The 17,921-nt window shown below is 33.6% G+C and overlaps 1 protein-coding gene across 2 annotated transcripts in view; it reads right to left on the bottom strand.

Moving 5' to 3' along the window:
• Positions 1 to 17,422, bottom strand: part of LOC136037696 (uncharacterized) — a 47,070-nt gene extending 29,648 nt beyond the window's left edge. Inside the window, exons 1-4 of one of the 2 annotated variants that reach the window (XM_065720452.1) lie at positions 17,343 to 17,422; positions 11,430 to 11,497; positions 6,023 to 6,201; positions 4,331 to 4,520 (exon numbers count right to left, since the gene is read on the bottom strand). In XM_065720452.1, coding sequence (XP_065576524.1) covers positions 4,331 to 4,520; positions 6,023 to 6,132 — 300 coding nt within the window. In that variant the 5' untranslated portion in view covers positions 6,133 to 6,201; positions 11,430 to 11,497; positions 17,343 to 17,422. Of the gene's footprint in view, positions 1 to 2,319; positions 2,407 to 4,330; positions 4,521 to 6,022; positions 6,202 to 11,429; positions 11,498 to 17,342 lie in introns of those variants that run through there. The other variant, XM_065720453.1, reaches the window with a different exon arrangement.
• Positions 17,423 to 17,921: the final 499 nt, after the last annotated feature.

The raw sequence follows: 17,921 nt of genomic DNA, 5'->3' as shown, positions 1-17,921 counted from the left end.
ACTAGTTTACAAGAATGATCCTAACAGCAGTATCTAAAATGGGAGAAAAAGGTATCATCTTTGAGAGTCCATAAAGGACTTAAGATTAAATTTTTCAGCAAAGCAATTATTATTTTGCAAAGAGCATAAAAAAGGTATCAAATGGTATGTTCACCTTTTGTCAGTCAGTGATATAAACTGCCCCAAATTTATTTTTACTAAATATCAATTCTCTATCAATTTTTAATTATAAATTACAAAAATTTAGATTTTTTACTGGTAAAATATCCTACTTAAATAATAGTTAAACTACAACCAATTGTAAATATTTATCAAAGACAAGAGAACTACCAATACATCTATTTCCTTTATTATTTTTTTTTCTGAAACAACTAAAACTCAAAACTAGCAGAGTGGAAATCTCCAGACCTGATAATTCTATCTTTGTTTTAAGGATATTTCTCTCAGTTATGAAATAAGGACATTCTGAAAGGATAAAATCAACTGTCTCATCTGTATTTGCACATCTTTGAAATGGTTCAGTCATTGCTTAATATCTGCTGGTCCAGACTGCATTCATCCTTGTCTCCATGGATGTTGAACAGTCTTGTCCCAACTTCTTTCCTTGCCGTTCAAGTTATTGTTAAGTCTTTTCAGACTACCACTGGATTGGAAAACAGCCAATACCATTCAAATATTACAGAAAAATAGAAAGAACCTTGTTAAAAAGTACTGACCTATTAGAATGACATCAGCAATTATTACAGTTGTTAAAAGAATAATCAATTATAAGAATAAAAGAATAATCGATTCTGCAGTTATTAGATATCTTGAAGCAAATAATCTCTTGCACAGCTCATAACATGGTTTTGTACTGGAAAATATGAAGATACCAAACTCCTTGAATCATATGACCATACAACTATATGGCTTGATACAGGTGTTCCTGCTGACATGATTCTCCTTGACTTTCTTAAATCTTCTGACAGAGTTTGTCATAAGTGACTTACAATCAAAATACATACTGTCAAGCTTGAAGAGAAGTCCTTACTTTGGATCCTTGATTTTCTTTCTATGCAATTTCAATGTGTTCAGGATGTCCCAAAATAGATATATTCTAATGAAAAAACCCTAAAGTATTTTTCAAATTCTAGGGGAATTCCCTCTCAATTGATGCCACTGTTGAACCCTAAATCCACCCCTAAAAAATAAGGTAAAATTTTAGCTAATTGACTTCTTGCTATTTCAGAAAGGGTTTAGGTTAGGAAAATGAAACTTTCAGGGATGAATCTACAGGCTAAAGTATGTCCCGGGAAGGTATTTTGAAGCAACTATCTCCACTCCTTCTCCCTCTAGAGGGCTCTGACCTTTGATGACCTTTAAAAATATGTGTGTTATAAAAGTGAAACCCTGCACAATAGATCTTCTGCTTAATTGAAGTACAACAAAATTGTTTTTAGCTTCATAACTTTGCTCAATTGTATTTTATAAGGTTTTAAGATATGCAAATACATTTCCTAAATAAAAAAAAAAAAAAAAAAAAAAAAAAAAAACATTGATATTGCTCCAAATTCTACTCAAATAACAGGAGTTACATTTTCAGAAATAAAGGCAGAGGAAAAGCAACTGGTAACTGAAAATTAAGGTAGAATATCTCCTCTAGAGGGAGAAGGAGTGGAGGTGGGTACTTTAAAATACCTTCCCGGGACATACTTTAGCCTGTAGATTCATCCCTGAAAGCTTCTTTTTCCTAACCTAAACTGTTTCTGAGATAGCAAGAAGTCAATTAACTAGAATTTTACCAAAAATAATTTAGCAAGCTCAACTACTTTTCAAGATAGAGAAAAGGCCATCATTTAAAATTTTTACAAGTCTAGTTTAAACTTCCAGCCTTGATAGCCTAATCAGCTTTCCTATAGGCATATAATCCCAACAATAATCAAATTTGTCAACTAGTTGACAAGAAAAATTTGCCCCAGAAAACTATTCACTTTCCAACTAGCCTAGTTGGCAAGTAATTTCTCCCAGGCAACACTTTCACTTCCCAACTAGTTGGTAAGTAATTTCTCCCAGGCAACACTTTCTTTCCAACTAGCTAGAAACAAACATTGCCCCAGAAACACTTCCATTAACCATCTAGATGGCAAGTAACTTTTCCCCAGAAAAATTATTATTAACCAGCTAGCTGATAAAAACTTTGCCCCAGAAAACATTTCCTTTTCCAACTAGCTGGAAAAAGCTGTTGTCCCAGAAACAATTCTGTAACCCAACTGACTAACAAACAACATTGCCCCAGAAACACTAAATTAATCAACTTTACTCTGAAACCTCTTTGGATACCTTTTCTGCAGAAAAACAACTTTCCACTCGTAAACTTCTATCTTGCGTAGTTTATTTCCTTTGCTGCTAAGTTACACTTGCCCCGTGTTCGTTTACTTGTCCGATTACTAATCTGACTAATCCAGGCGTTTTATGAGACGCACATGACGTCAGAAGCTAGTCGGATTACCCCCTCGAACGCTCAGGATCCGTGGGCTTGCACTTTCTAACCCCCAAATAAAAAGATTATTGAGGACAAGTGACGTCAATGCTACATATTTTTTTAAATGGATAAACATGTGAAATCGTTAAGTCTAGAGAAAAGACAAGGAAACTGTAAATAATGGAAATAATCTTAGCTTTTCAGTGACCTGTAAGTAATCTTATGCATATTCCTTAGTATTTAAAGGGTTTTTGGTGTTCTAGGCCTGTCTTGCATAGGCTAAGCTTCATAAGGAGTCAGAAGAAAAGTTTTTTTGTTATTAAAAAGGTTGGTTCTTAGGGAGGCAGCTATCACATTTGTGAGTTAGTCAAATATTACTGTATCAAACAGGTCTAGTTTCTAAACCATCTTTTATTTTTAGTTGAAATAAAATTTAGAATGATTAGGCCAATACCTATAGCCTTTTATATAGTCTATATTTGTTGAGATTGCTATATAAACTGGATTTTTAAGGTAAAGTAGGGGTAAAATTTTACTTTAGCTACTTTTGACTATCTTTGAAAGAGGTTAGGCCAGGGAAATGAAACTTTCAGGGATGTATCTACAGGCTAATGTATGTCCCAGGAAGGTATTTTGTAGTACCTACCTCTACTTCTTTTCCTTTTTGAGGGTCCTGAGATTTTTGGGCTTCTTATTTTTTGGTTATCAGTTTCTTTTTCTCTGGCCTAGTTCTGAAAAGACAATTCCTGTTGATTGAGCAGAACTTTAAGCCATATCACTGGTTTTTCTAATTTTAGAAATAATCTTTTATGCCACCTCATTATAGGTTAAATATATGGCTGATATTATTTATTCTCCATGAATTTTTGTTTTATTTGATTTCATTGATGTCAGTTGCTTTCTGTTAAAAATACATTTATTTTTTTGCATCAAGCTTCTTCTTTTGTGAAAAAATTTGAACTGTTTTTCTATTTACATATTGTATAAAATGTAAAGGAATATCTGGCCCTTGATTTCATAGATTCAACTAAAAGTCTTTGAGGCATCTCATATCAAAATTCAGCTGACACATTTCAATGTTTTTTTTTTAGATGACATAGGACACCATTAAAGTTTTGCATTTGCTGTGCTAAAAATTGTCTTGAAAAGTGCCAAGTTTAGAGAGTTATGTTAATATTCTTCTTGCTGAGCAGTATAATTGTTTTTAAAATTCCGTCTGTTTAAAGCATTTTAGAGAGATTCTGAGCCAACCATGGGTATATTGTTGTCAAAAATGACTTTTCGTTTTGAGGAGCGTCTTGAACTAATGCATTGGTGGTCAATTACAGGAGCGTCAGTTCTGCGGGTCAATCTTGGGAGGGGGAGGGATTATAATTCCTACCTGCATGTGGACATCGCTTGAGGATACTTCTGCTTTAAAAATGGTAAAACTTTCGTTCAGATATTTATCAAATTAAGCACTTTTCAGGTATTTAGATGTTACCATGAATGTCAGAAATAACTTTTTTCCCTTTGGATTTAGTCAGCGTTGCCAGTCAATTTTTCCAGTTTAATGCAAGGTTAATGATGACAGGTTAGGTTAAATTAAGTTTAGTTAGGTCATGTAGGGTTCGGTTAGCTCACACCTAACTTAACTTTGACTTTTACCATCATAAATTGCATAGAAGTGAAGACTTTCACAGTAACACAGACAAATAACGAAATCCTGACACTGTACCTGAAACCATAAAAAGACAGGCCCGAAACGAAACTTGACGCTCAGCATAGTCAGTAAATGAACAAAATTCTGATAACCAATAAATAAATAAAGACTTATTAAAAACTAATAATTCATAAATAGTCAAGAAACGATTAAGTGGGCGACCTTACCTCGTTATTTATGTCAAATGCAGACTTTACTTGTAGTTGTAAAGACTCGTAGTTCTTTGTAGCCGTATTTATAAAAGCCTCTTCTACATTGGCAGCCGTCTTAGCCGAAGTTTCCATAAATATTAAGTCATGCTCTTTGGCAAAAGCCTCTCCTTCCTCCCTTTTTACTTCGCGTCTTGATTCTAAGTCACTGAAAAAGATAGAAATATATTTGACAAAAAGAACAAGAACAAAAAGTACACTCCGTCACATTTCATGCAACGATTTTTTTTTTCCGAAAACCCTAAAAGTTCGACCAGAAAAATTCGAATATGTATTCTATAAAACTGTGGATACATGAAAAAATGAGGATACAAGATTACATTTTGAACTTAGCATAACAAACTTTAAGCAGAGAGCTCTTTAAACGACATTTCTTTTTCTTTACATTCAGAACCCTCATTAAAAAAAGGAAAAAGAAAAAAAGAACTATACGAAAAACCTGGGCTGGAGAAAGCTTTTTCTTGTATGTCAAGATTCAACGTAAAAAGTTATATTATATTCACATATTTCAGTTCTTGAGACAAATTGCATTGCTCAATTTTATCAAGGTATCAAGAACAGTTAAAATGACACCTGAATGTTTGAATAGATCAACTGGAAACTTTCCGAACCATTTATAGCCGGAACTTAATTTTCAGCGAGAAAGATCTCTCCATATAAAGTTTTGGGTAGTTTAAAAAAGAAACTTGGGTGAAAATTTTGCAAAAACTGATGACACCATCTAGCAACACCCAGACAGATGGCACCAACAGCTCAAGAAGTTGTAAGCTTCCTGTTTAAGTGGGATTGTCTTTAAAAATTAAAAGATTATTAATGTTTGAATCAATGCGAAAGAGACGCATTGCCATAATTATTAGGTTTCTAATAATTGAAATATTTGAAAATTGGAAAAAACCTAATAACGGAAAATCGGATTAATCACTTCCATTCCAAAAAAGAGCTATTAGAGAATTCTCTGGTGTGAGGGCGATCAACCTTAAGCCAAGTTTATAGGAGTTCTGTTGTTTTTGTGGTTAAAAAATATCTATCCAAAGTAATTGGAAAGAAGCAATTCGGTAACATCCCGAAGTGTCCAGGTATTCACTATCTCATTAGTGTGCTTGATTTCATTTTTTAACATCTATATGAGCCTGGGAAATTGAATAATTTAATTACAACATATTTTCAAAAGCTTCGATCTTGCTGATCACAAAATTTTTATTTATTTCTTGGATCCAAGTTATAATCCCCCAAGCAGCCTCTTGATTTGAGGCTGGAAAGGATGGTCTGGCGAGACATGTCCAATCTCCTTCGCTCAATCGATGGTAATGTTTTAGTCAAAGGGCTGAAGAAGGCTCAATCCCCATTTTCTGACAAAAGTTGACTCACATAGGCAGGGTCGTATACAGAATTTTTTTTTTTTTTTTTTGGGGGGGGGGGGGTACGACAGGTTTGCTTTTTTGGAGGGATGGGGTATAGAAAACGCATCAAAATGTGTTTATAATCATTTTTACTACGTTTTTACGAGTCGGACAAACATTTCCAGGGGGGGGGGGGATTCAAATCCCCTAGCCCCCCTGGATACGACCTTGCACATGAATGAGTTTCAGAGGTCATACTAGTGTTTCCCGTCATAAATGGAAAGCACAATAAGCAATAAGAAAAGCTCACCTTTTATTTCCTATCAACATAATGACCATATTTGAATGTGAGTGCTGACGAGCAGTCTTCAGCCACGCTGTCAAGTGATTGAATGTGTCACGTCTCGTAATATCATACATAAGGAACACCCCGGTAACACCTCGATAGTAAGACGTGGTGGTAATAGATTTGAAGGCTTCTTGTCCAGCCTGCACGAAATTAAAATAATGAAAGAGTGTAATCCCTGTTATTCACTCCAAGTACCTCTGCTGGACTTGATAATAAGCCTTAACTATGAACTTCCCAATCCAAAATATATTGGTAACTTTCTAGAGGGAGATGATTACTGAAGTTTGAACATAAACAATTGAAAAATCTTCTTATACACACATCGAATTACAAATAAGAAACAAAAGCTATAATGCCAACAACAATTGCCGGACGTCCAAAACGTCCAAACATTCCAAGTGTTTGATGTCCAAAACGTCCAAACATTCCAAGTGTTTGATGTCCAAAACGTCCAACAATAATTGTCTTTTATCTACACTTACAAAACAAAAGAGAGATATATTAGTCTCTTCGCAAAGGAGTGTAAGAGATGCAAAAAGTTCTGTTTGTGGCACAAACGGTATCACCACCCCAAAAGCTGGCGTCATGACTTTCTGATATCTACACACGTAAACAAAATGATTCTTAATGTTAATTTCTAAATAGTTGTAAGATTTGGGGTACGTAGCTAATGTGGGGAGGTGCAAAACTAATATTGATTTTAGTGGGGGGAGGAGGACACTGTAAACAATGTTTCAAGTGAAGGGGCGCCTAATGTTAATATATATATATATATATATATATATATATATATATATATATATATATATATATATATATATATATATATATATATATATATATATATGTATATATATATATATATATATACATATATACTTATCTATTGAACAGAATGAACAGACAATATTTTTATACCATCCTAATAAGGGCTTACGCCAGATTTGCCTCTCACTCAATCTGACTATCTGTCTTGGCTTTTTCTACAATTAGCCATGGCTTGATGCACACAACTAGCTTTATTTTAATTCATATATTTTGATTTTAGGGATATATCTATATCTATAAAAATAAGTTGTTTGTCTGTGTACCGACGTCATGTTAAGTGTTGACTGACATCATGTTTGTCGACTGACGTCATTATAAGGATTGAGCTACATGTCGTCATGAAGTTGTTTGTCGACTGACGTCATGTTTGTAAACTGATGAAATTACAGACCGGACACCGGGAATATAAATGACGACCGGGACACTCAAAGAGAAATCACAGACTGGGACACCGGGACACAACTACAACGGGGACGCCGGGGGCACAGGGGGATATATAAATGACGACCGGGACACAGGGAATGTTCGAAGAGAAATTACAGACCGGGACACCAGGACACAAATGACGACCGGGACACAGGGAATATAAATGACGACAGGGACATTCAAAGTGAAATTACAGACTGGGACACCGGGACACAGGGAATATAAATGACGACAGGGACACAGGGACACAACTACAACGGGGACGCCAGGGGACACAGGGAATATAAATGACGACTGGGACACAGGGAATGTTCGATTAGCAATCACCATCAACAAAGCTCAAGTGCAATCATTAGAATAATGAGGTATAGATCTGAATACGGATTGTTTTTCAATGGACAATTATATATTGCATCATGTTCAAGAGTCGGTAAACCTGACAATCTATTTATATGCATAGACAATGGGACAGCGAAGAATGTTGTATATTCGCAAGTTTAACGTAGTTAAAAACATATATATATATATATATATATATATATATATATATAATATATATATATATATATATATATATATATATATATATATTATATATATATATATATATAAATATATATATATATATATATATATATATATATATATATATATATATATATATATATATATATATATATATATATATATATATATATATATATATATATATATATATATATATATATATATATATATATATATACACACAACTACAATGGCGCGTAACAACTTACGCGTGCGGGGGGGGCTTGGGGGGGTGCGAAGCGCCCCCACCAACTAGGTATACACTGGCCCCAACAGCCAGTGTATATATATATATATATATATATCTATATATATAAAAATAAGTTGTCTGTCTGTGGATGTGTGGATGGATGTGTGGATGGATGTGTCAGGTGACGTCACCTGAAAAAACTGGATTAGGTGACGTCAAAACTGAAAAAACTAAAAAAAGGCAAAAACTACAAAAAAAACTAAAAACTAATAAAAAAAATAAAAAAGCTAAAAAACTAAAAAAACTATAAAGGTAAAAACCAATAAAAAACTAAAAAAAAAACTGAAAAAACTAAAAAAAGGCAAAAACTACAAAAAAAAACTAAAAACTAATAAAAAAAGTAAAAAAGCTAAAAAACTAAAAAAACTAAAAAAACTAAAAAAAGGTAAAAAACTAAAAAAAATAAAAAATAAAAAAAAACTAAAAAAAAGGAAAAAACTGAAAAATAAGCTAAAATAAAGGTAAAAACCAATAAAAAACTAAAAAAAAAAGGAAAAAACTAATAAATGACGACACTCAAAGAGAAAGCGACCAGGACAAAAAACTAAAAAAAAAGGCAAAAACTACAAAAAAACTAAAAACTAATAAAAAAAATAAAAAAGCTAAAAAACTAAAAAAACTAAAAAAAGGTAAAAAACTAAAAAAACTAAAAACTAAAAAAAACTAAAAAAGGTAAAAACTAAAAGAACTAAAAAAGAAAAAAATAAATGACGACACTCAAAGAGAAAGCGACCAGGACAAAAGGAATGTTCGATTAGCAATCAACAAAGCACCGGGACACAGGGAGTATAAATGACGACCAGGACACAAGTAAAAAAAAAAATTAACAAAACTAAAAAGAAGGTAAAAACTACAAAAAAACTAAAAAGAAAAAAAAACTAAAAACTAATAAAAAAACTAAAAAATCTAAAAATCTAAATAAACTAAAAAAGAAAAAAAAAGGAAAAAAATAAAGGAGAAAAACAAAACTAAAAAACGAATGTATATACAGACCGGTACACCGGGATACAAATGACGACCGGGACACAGGGAATATAAATAACGACCGGGACACAGGGACACAACTACAACGGGGACACCGGGGGAAACAGGGGGATATAAATGACGACCGGGACAAAAAAACTAAAAAGAAATAAAAACTAAAAACTAATAAAAAAAATTAAATGACGACCGGGACACAGGGACACAACTACAACGGGGACACCGGGGGAAACAGGGGGATAACCTGACAATCTATTTATATGCAAAGACAATGGGACAGCAAAGAATGTTGTATATTCGCAAGTTTTACGTAGTTAAAACCATATATATATATATATATCTATATTCACAGGTGGGACATAGGGACACAACTACAATGGCGCGTAACTATTATGGCGCGTAACGACTTACGCGCGCGGGGGGGCTTGGGGGGGGCGCGAAGCGCCCCCACCAACTAGGTGTTGGGGTGGCGCGAAGCGCCACCCCAACAGCTAGTATATATATATATATATATATATATATATATATATATATATATATATATATGTACACAATAGGTTTTACATTGGAATACAAAAATTTCATAGGGTTTTCTAAAATTGCAAAATTTTAGCGGATCTAAAATCGAAACATAGAAAGAACCAACCACTTTCCTTTTAATTAAAATACGTCAGTGTTTATTACCAATTGACAATTTCTCCATAGCAACTAAATACTATGGGAAGCTCGGGACACTTACAACAAAAAAGTTCTGTCTTACAGACTCAATAGGTGCATTATTATAAATAGCCTAGAATTTTCTTCTTGATTAAGATAAATTCTGTCACATCATTTTTTCCCGCTCATCATGTTAGCACAAAATTTATGAACTTCAAAATATGCTATGCTTGCGGTAAAGTAAGCCAACAATTATTTTCTGAGCATTCAAAGAAACACAGCAGGTGTATTAAAATACTAAAAACAATGAAAATAAAATACGATCTTTTGAATTGGTTGCATGAAAACTTACCCAAACAAACATGTCTATAAAAATAAGAAAAATCCGAACTTCAATATTTATAAAAAAAATGCATTTGCAGTTAAAGAGTTTTTACTCCTTACATATTTTCCTCTATAGGGTGCCTATAGAATACTTTAAAGAAAGATGAAATAGTAATTCTCGGTAACGAAAAAAACTTTATGAAAATATAAAACATCTTCACCAATAGATTTCCAAATAAGAAGTATTTTTATATGGACCAATTTAAACAGACAGGATCAAAACTAAGCTCAAATTTGGACAAGCTGACCTGGGGGAATATTATCTAGGATTTATTCTCGTTCTAGCCGAGTGGTAAGCCCGCTAGACTTGAGACCCTTAGTCCATGAGGAAAGCGGATTTAAGTCCTGGTGTCGCCGATTATTTGGTTTAGTCGGAAATCAATGGTGTGACTCTGTAAGCTATGTCAGGGTCGATCCAGCTCTAAATGGGTACCTGGAGAAATCTGGGGAAGTTAAACAGGAAGGGGGTGCGAAAGCATAGGATGGCTAACCCCCAGCCCCACATTACACTTTTTGGCTGAAGGGCCATGAAATGGAGATCAGCACCGCCAGTAGGGATTGTAAAATACAATGCCGTATTTTTTATTCTGGACCTAATAATTTTTCAAATCACAATACTTTGGAAACGGTTGAGCAACATTTCCTGAATTTCCTATCTAAGGTAAGTTCCGGACAGAAACTGAACTACTTTTCCAAAAGAATGATATCTATGTTACGGTAGATAGGAAATATTTGCTGATAAAAAAAAGGGGTCTTAATCATATACATTATTCAAGATTTTAAAGCCTTAATTAGATCCAATGACTTTGGTCTGCTCTTTTTCTTCTATTTTAAGTGAATTATTTGCTCTATACTTATGGATTATTAATAGACAAACCAACGGATAGAATGAGAATTAAGAACTGATCCCTCAAAATCATTTTTCAGCACTTTACAATCATTGAGGAAACAACTGGAGAGACCTGGATATTTTGATTAGTTTGATTCTTTGAACAACAGATTTTCATTAATATTACTGATACTTATTGGCATAAGTACTTGTTTCCAGGTACAGAATCTGTTGGGGCACCATTTAGCTAAACGCGCTTTTTTTTATCTTCAGGGCGTTTGAATGCAAAAAAATATAGGTTACAATCTCTATGTTTTACTTGTACTGGGATATTGGAAAATATTCATGACACCTTCATCTCTGATAGTGACTTTATCAGCACAGTTTTTTTTCTCTATTTGTTCTTAAATTGAATTCTCTAAAAAATAATCAAAATCAGTACTAACTGTGTCCCAAATCTGTAATTTCACCTGCTTCCCATCAATTGTTATAATACGAGCGCCAAATTCAACACCTGCAAGTAAAACAAAATTATCACTAAAATTGTGCATGGGGAAATATTGCAAACACTAAATAATAGCCAATCAATAACCATAAAACTAAATAAGAGAAAATAGAGATAAACATTTCGTTTCAGAGGGGAATCTAACTCATTGAAGGGGTGGAGGGAGAGAGCCTTTAAACAGAAAGACAGCCTTTACTAAAAGTAAAAATAGAAATTTATTCTAGAGTTCAGGGTAAGATAGCCTGGACAACAGGTGGATACAGAACCAGGATTCAGGAGGGGCGCCAACAAAACTTGGCTCCTCCAATGGTATTTTTCGATACCTTAAACCTCAAAAGAATCCTCCATAGAAAAAGTTTCAATGGGAGAAAGACCGAAAAAAGAGGTTGGTAGGGTTTTATAAGCAAAAACATTAAAACCTTTGAGTAATAAAACATTTTGTGCTTTTTTACGTGTTTCGTCTTTTGAAAAGGGGATATATCGCCATACCCCCCCCTCCATCCATTTGAAAGCATTCATATGACCGTAGAGCGTATTAAATTTGCATAAGAATGTTAACCACATCTTTATTGCATAGAAAACAGGAACAGAAAAAAGGAGCCAAAAAGACAAAAATAAAAAGGCAATAGGGACAAATTCATCCAATAAATGTTAATATAAAACAGGTATGGCAGCAAATACCTATGTCAAATCATTCTCAGTGCCAAGAAAATATATTAAAATAAACTAACCTTTAGATGAACAAAAAGAAAAAAAGAGGTAAAACCGAAAAAAGAGCAACAATGATAAAAAAAATACTGTTCTTGTTTTTTATTTATTTGGTTTTTATGGCAATTGGTATATACCAAGTGACATATAGCGATCGCAAATTCTGTCGGTCTGTCTGTCCTGGTTTTGCTAGTTTAGGCACTTCCAGATTAGCTAGGACGATTAAATTTGACAGGCGTATCAGGGATCAGACCAGATTAAATTAGAGATAGTCGTTACCCCGGTTCGATAATCTGGGGAGGAGTGGGGGGACGGTTAATTCAGAAAAAATAGAAAAAATGGAGTATTTTTAACTTACGAATGGGTGATCGGATCTTAATGAAAAATGACATTTAGAAGGATATCGTGTCTCAGATCTCTTACTGTAAATCCCGACCAGATCCAGTGACAGTGGGGGGAGATGGAGGGGGAAACCAAAAATCCTGGAAAACGTGAAAATTGAGGTATCTTTATTTTACGAATGGGTGATCAGATCTAAATGAAACTTGATATATAAAAGATCTTATGTCTCAGATGCTCCATTTTCAATTCGAGTTGGATCTGGGGACATGGGGGTTGGAGGGGGGAAACAGAAATCTTGGAAAACGCTTAGAGTGGAGAGATCGGGATGAAACTTGATGGGAAGAATAAGCACAAGTTCTAGATACGTGATTGACATAATTGGAACAGATCCGCTCTCTTTGGGGGAGTTGGGGGGATTTCCAGAGCTTTGGCGAGTTCGGTGCTTCTGGACGTGCTAGGACGATGAAAATTGGTAGGCATGTCAGGGACCTGCACAAATGGACTTGGTTACAGCCGTTTCCCTGATTCGACAATCTGGGGGGCTAGAGGGAAAGGATTAAATGAAAAAAATGAGGTATTTTTAACTTACCAATGGGTGATCAGATCTTAAAAAAATTTTATATTTAGAAGGACCTCATGTCTCAGAGCTCTTATTTTAAATCCCGACCGGCAGTAAGCCTCTGATTTTCATTTTAAATCAATCCATTGATTCTTAGAATTTTGCTAGAGCTCATACCATATGAGCTCTTGGCTCTTCCGACCTCGTCACAAGTGCCATATGAGCTCTTAGCTCTTGTTTGTCTTGTATTTGTCATATATATTCAGTGTGGTCTCAGAACCTATTTCCAGAACTTTAGCTTGAACCATACCTCCCCAACAGAAATATAAGAAAGGGATTTCTCCCAAGGGAATGTATAAGAAACCTTCAGGAAAATATTAAGAAAATATATTACGATGCTAAGAAATCGTACAAAAAGGGAATTGATAAGAATAAGTTTGCCCTCCCCCCAAAAAAACCTTTCTTGTCCTAATCAAAGATTTAGACTATGGATTCTATTTATAAATAATTGAGCAATAATTTTGACTAAAGTATAGGACAAAGATAAATTCTTACTACAAAAAAAAACTTCCCGAATTTAAGTTATCAGTTATGCTGGTTTGTTTTATACATTTTGTGTTAAGAACTGTGATGTCAGTATAGTGAAATATTGAGTTTATTCCTCTATGGTACAACCAAGGACCTTGAGCAATGCGTTAGCTTGAAGGCTCCAAGCCCACGTGTATATATCAGATCACTCAAGAAATTTGAAGAAAATGCTGTTAAAACACAAAGCAACTTAACGGATATTAAGACGCAATCACTTTGCTCGTCACAACACACCCCAGTCGTTTCTGTTAACACGTGAACTGTTTTGACACCTTCCATTATTGTTTCTCATTTTTTCCTCTCCTTTTTCGTATTGTTTTTATTTGCATATGTATTGTGGTTGTAAGCCGAAACGAGCTTTCTTCGTGCTATTTGCTTGTTTTGTTTTGTTTATTTACATGAATAAACGCATTTTTGTCTCTCTTTCCAAAGCTTAGCTTAGAGCACCTTCTTTTTTTTTGGGGGGGGGGGGACTTCCTACAAGGACTATCCTAGAAAACCCAGAAAGATTTTCAAGGAAATGTGTCATGGAAGTGAAAAATTTGGAAGGATGGGGACATAAATTGCTTTTAACATACATTTTCCAAGCATCACATTTATAATAGATAGATAATTAGGTACATTTATTTTCCATATAAGAGTAAAATAATTACACAATAATCTACTGTTCCCCACAAAGGCTGTATGAAAAGATCATATAGACATTAAAAATTTGAACTCTTAACATATAAACATAACATTAACACTTAACCATATAAACATAAACATTTAAACTCTTAACATGTAAACCATTCGCTTCATAAAATGGAGAAAAAAGCAATAAAAAAAACAAGGAGATCTCCTTAAAAAAAACTTCATCAAATTGCAATGAATCACAACATCTATAAATATATTAATAATAATAATAAAATGGATAGCGCTGTATACATCAAGGAAAAATTAATCCCCCCCCCAAAAAAGAAGCAAACAAATCTTTTGAAGGTGCCAAATGAGTGGCATTCTCGAGCCGAATAGAAAAGGGTGTTGCATGTCAAATGACATGCAACAAAAGGATAGAAATTCGGATCTTATTGTTGGTGTATGCGGAATTGGGATATTTATAGAACTATGGAGCTGATAATTTGACCGATCAGATACAAAAGAAAATATAAATCTGTGTAAATGATTGTGCTTTCTGCTAGGGCAACATTAAGTCAAACTTTTCGATAAAATCAAAATTATCCATGACTACAACGCTGATTATCATGCTTTTGTGACAGTTATAATGTGGCTAACGAAAACTTCGTTTTCCTCATAACATTTGTCATTTTTAAATGCATACATTTATTTTTTTTTGTACCTTATGACTCGCTTCATGCTTTTATGACCTAATTTTAATGGAACATACCTGGGAAAATAAGTCATTATCAACAGAAAAAAAAAATTAGATAAACCATACCAAACAGTTAAAACCTACAAGAAAGTAAAACCGTTAAAGAATAAAACCTAAACAATCAAAATGATCTGTAAATACTTTATTTTATTTTGTTGGAATTCCGTCCCAGAAGATGTTAATGCTGTGCCCGACCCCCCATTATAGTCACAACTGTCGAAAAATCAAAACTGTGCACAACTACAACGCTAATTACGTACACCGTAATAATTTCTTGAGTTGATCATTGTTCAACTTTAAAGCCGAAAAATTTTCGATTGACCAATCAGAGTCAAGAGTCGAGGCATTTTTTTAAAACTAAAAAACATGGAAGCTTAAAACAGTGGTTTTTTTTTATCTGTAACTGGAATTTGTCAAAAGATAAGACGATGTTGTAATAGCCGAGAATAGTCAGGAACAAGTTAGTGCTGGTACCAGCTTTCCAAACAAATTTCTTGACATTTTAAATTTTTGCTTCTTAAATACAATCAGGATGTTAAATTCAAGAAAAACTCCGTTTCATTTACGCAACTTGGCTTTTTTTACTGACAGAGGTGACAATGGTGTGGCTTGGGCATTAACAGCATTTGAAGAAAGGAAGTAGGCCTATTCTAAACTATTTTAGACCAAGTCTTGTCTTACTACAAGAGACCCTTTGAATCTCTATAGGTACATAAGATGGTTCATAAGTTAGATAAGTGAAATAAGAATAAAAAAATACCTTCAAAATAGAGAAGAAAATTCAAATTTAAATTCTAGGTATATTTGTTCATTGTGACCCTTGCAAAACCAAGTTAAACCACCATTTATATTAACTTGGACATACAAATTACTTGGTGTTAATAATAGATATTGATTGGAAACTGTCTGTTTACAGTATACTTTTAATCTTTGAGGTGTGAGATAAGATTCTCCCCTAAAATTTTTGTGTTTAATTTTTTTGTAGGTTCTTTCAATTTTCTGGCAACGATTTCTTTGAAGCAGGTTTTCAGAAAAAACTTGCTTCAAAGATTAGAAAGAAGTTTTTCTTATTGAACCAAAAAAAAACAAAAAAAACAGCAAAGTTTGAACCTTAACTGTCTTGAGTAAAATAGGTCAAAAACATTCAATGGTTCAGGCATGATTTTTGTTTATCAAAAGTTACAACATTTTCTTTTCTATTTCAAGCATATCTGGTGAATTAGAAAAGCATACTCGATTTGAAAAATTCATAGAAAAAAAATACAGAAGCAGCAAATGCCTTATTTTAATTTAATAGACCTCTATTTTTAAGATATTTCAATCTTCTCTTTAGAAAACTAACCCTTTGTTAGTTTGCAACCCTTTGAAGCAGCAAAGACGGTTGCATTCACAAGCATAAATATGCCAAATCCTTATAGAGATAGATAGTTGGAGCGTTTTTTCCTTGATATGTAGTGAATTAATTTTGTAAGCCACTATTTTTCAATTTCCAGGCCAATCTCAGGAGGAAGTGATAATTATATGCCTCACCATATCCCTATGTGTAAGGTTGGCTTTAATGTATCTTTCAAATAGGTAACTTTACATAAAAAAAACAATTAAACATAAATGGAAGAAGAGATTGATCTTAAATATTAATTTGCCAGATGTCATAAATCATCCAATTCCTGAAGGTGAAGTGATAAAGAGAGTAAAAGGATTAGAAGCAGCAGTCCCATAACATTGCAAAGATTAATAGGAAGTAGTTCCTGCTTAACTATTGTTTTTTTTTCTATTATAAAAACTGATTTTTTTAAATGAGCGGTCCTAGCTCAGTAGTAGCATTATAGACTTAAAATTCTTAGTCCATGAGGATAGGGGTTTGAGTCCTGGCATTGTTGGTTCTATGTTTGCAATAAGGGTCAATGAAGTAAGCCATGCAAGTGGTTGACCCAGCTCTAAATGGGTATCTCAAGAAATCTGGGGAAAGAACAGAGGTAGCATTGGATGATTTGCTCCAAACCATACATTGCATTCTCACCCAAAGGCAAAGAAACAGGATATTGGTGCCTATGCTATGCACACCATTAGTCAGTATGCAAAAAAATCTTTTTAATCTTATTATTAAAAATGGAACTGACAAAACAAGCACAAAAAAAGAAGTTTGAATAATATCATACTGAAACTGAAATTCACCTTCTAACAAAATTCCACTAAATATTTGTAAGCACACAATGTTTAAACAAAAAAAATGGCAATAAACTGCTTATTTCATCTTTGCTCAAGAAGAAGAAGAAAATACATACCACTTGGTAAGTCACGGACAGGCTGAAACCTTTTGTCTTTAAATTGTAACAGCAAACATGATTTTCCAACACCTTAAAAAGAAGTAACATCATAAAAAGATAGACATGAGAAAATATAGTCAGAAAAAAAATTGTTAAGAGCCAGCTTTTTTTCTATGTTTTTTTTTTTACATTTTTCAGTGTTATAAGTGGGGGGTATGCTACTAGTCCTATACACTGACAAAGGACTAGATTTTATGTACATACATACAAATGAGCCTCAACTTAGAGGAATCAAACGACCTTAGTGGAGAAACTATCCCAGGCCCTGAGACTCAGGAAAACAGATCCAAGATGTGTAGCACTTATCAAACATGGGACACACTAAGTCCAGACTAACCAAGTAAAATTTTAAATAAAAGCACAAATTGCAATAGTCTGTGCTAAGGATTATATCACAATTTATGTGAAATAAAAAAAAAAACAAGTTTTTTTTTACTGAAAGTAAGGAAAAATTCAAAAGGTAGTGGTGGAGACTCCTCTGAGAGTGTTACTGGTGAGGATTGGGATCCATGTGGCCATACACCCCTTTCTGTCAAT

The sequence above is a fragment of the Artemia franciscana genome, chromosome 17 (genome assembly GCF_032884065.1).
Source record: "Artemia franciscana chromosome 17, ASM3288406v1, whole genome shotgun sequence".
In the NCBI taxonomy this organism is placed as follows: domain Eukaryota; kingdom Metazoa; phylum Arthropoda; class Branchiopoda; order Anostraca; family Artemiidae; genus Artemia; species Artemia franciscana.
Note: the sequence above shows the minus strand (reverse complement) of the source record. Positions and strands in the feature narration are given on the sequence as shown.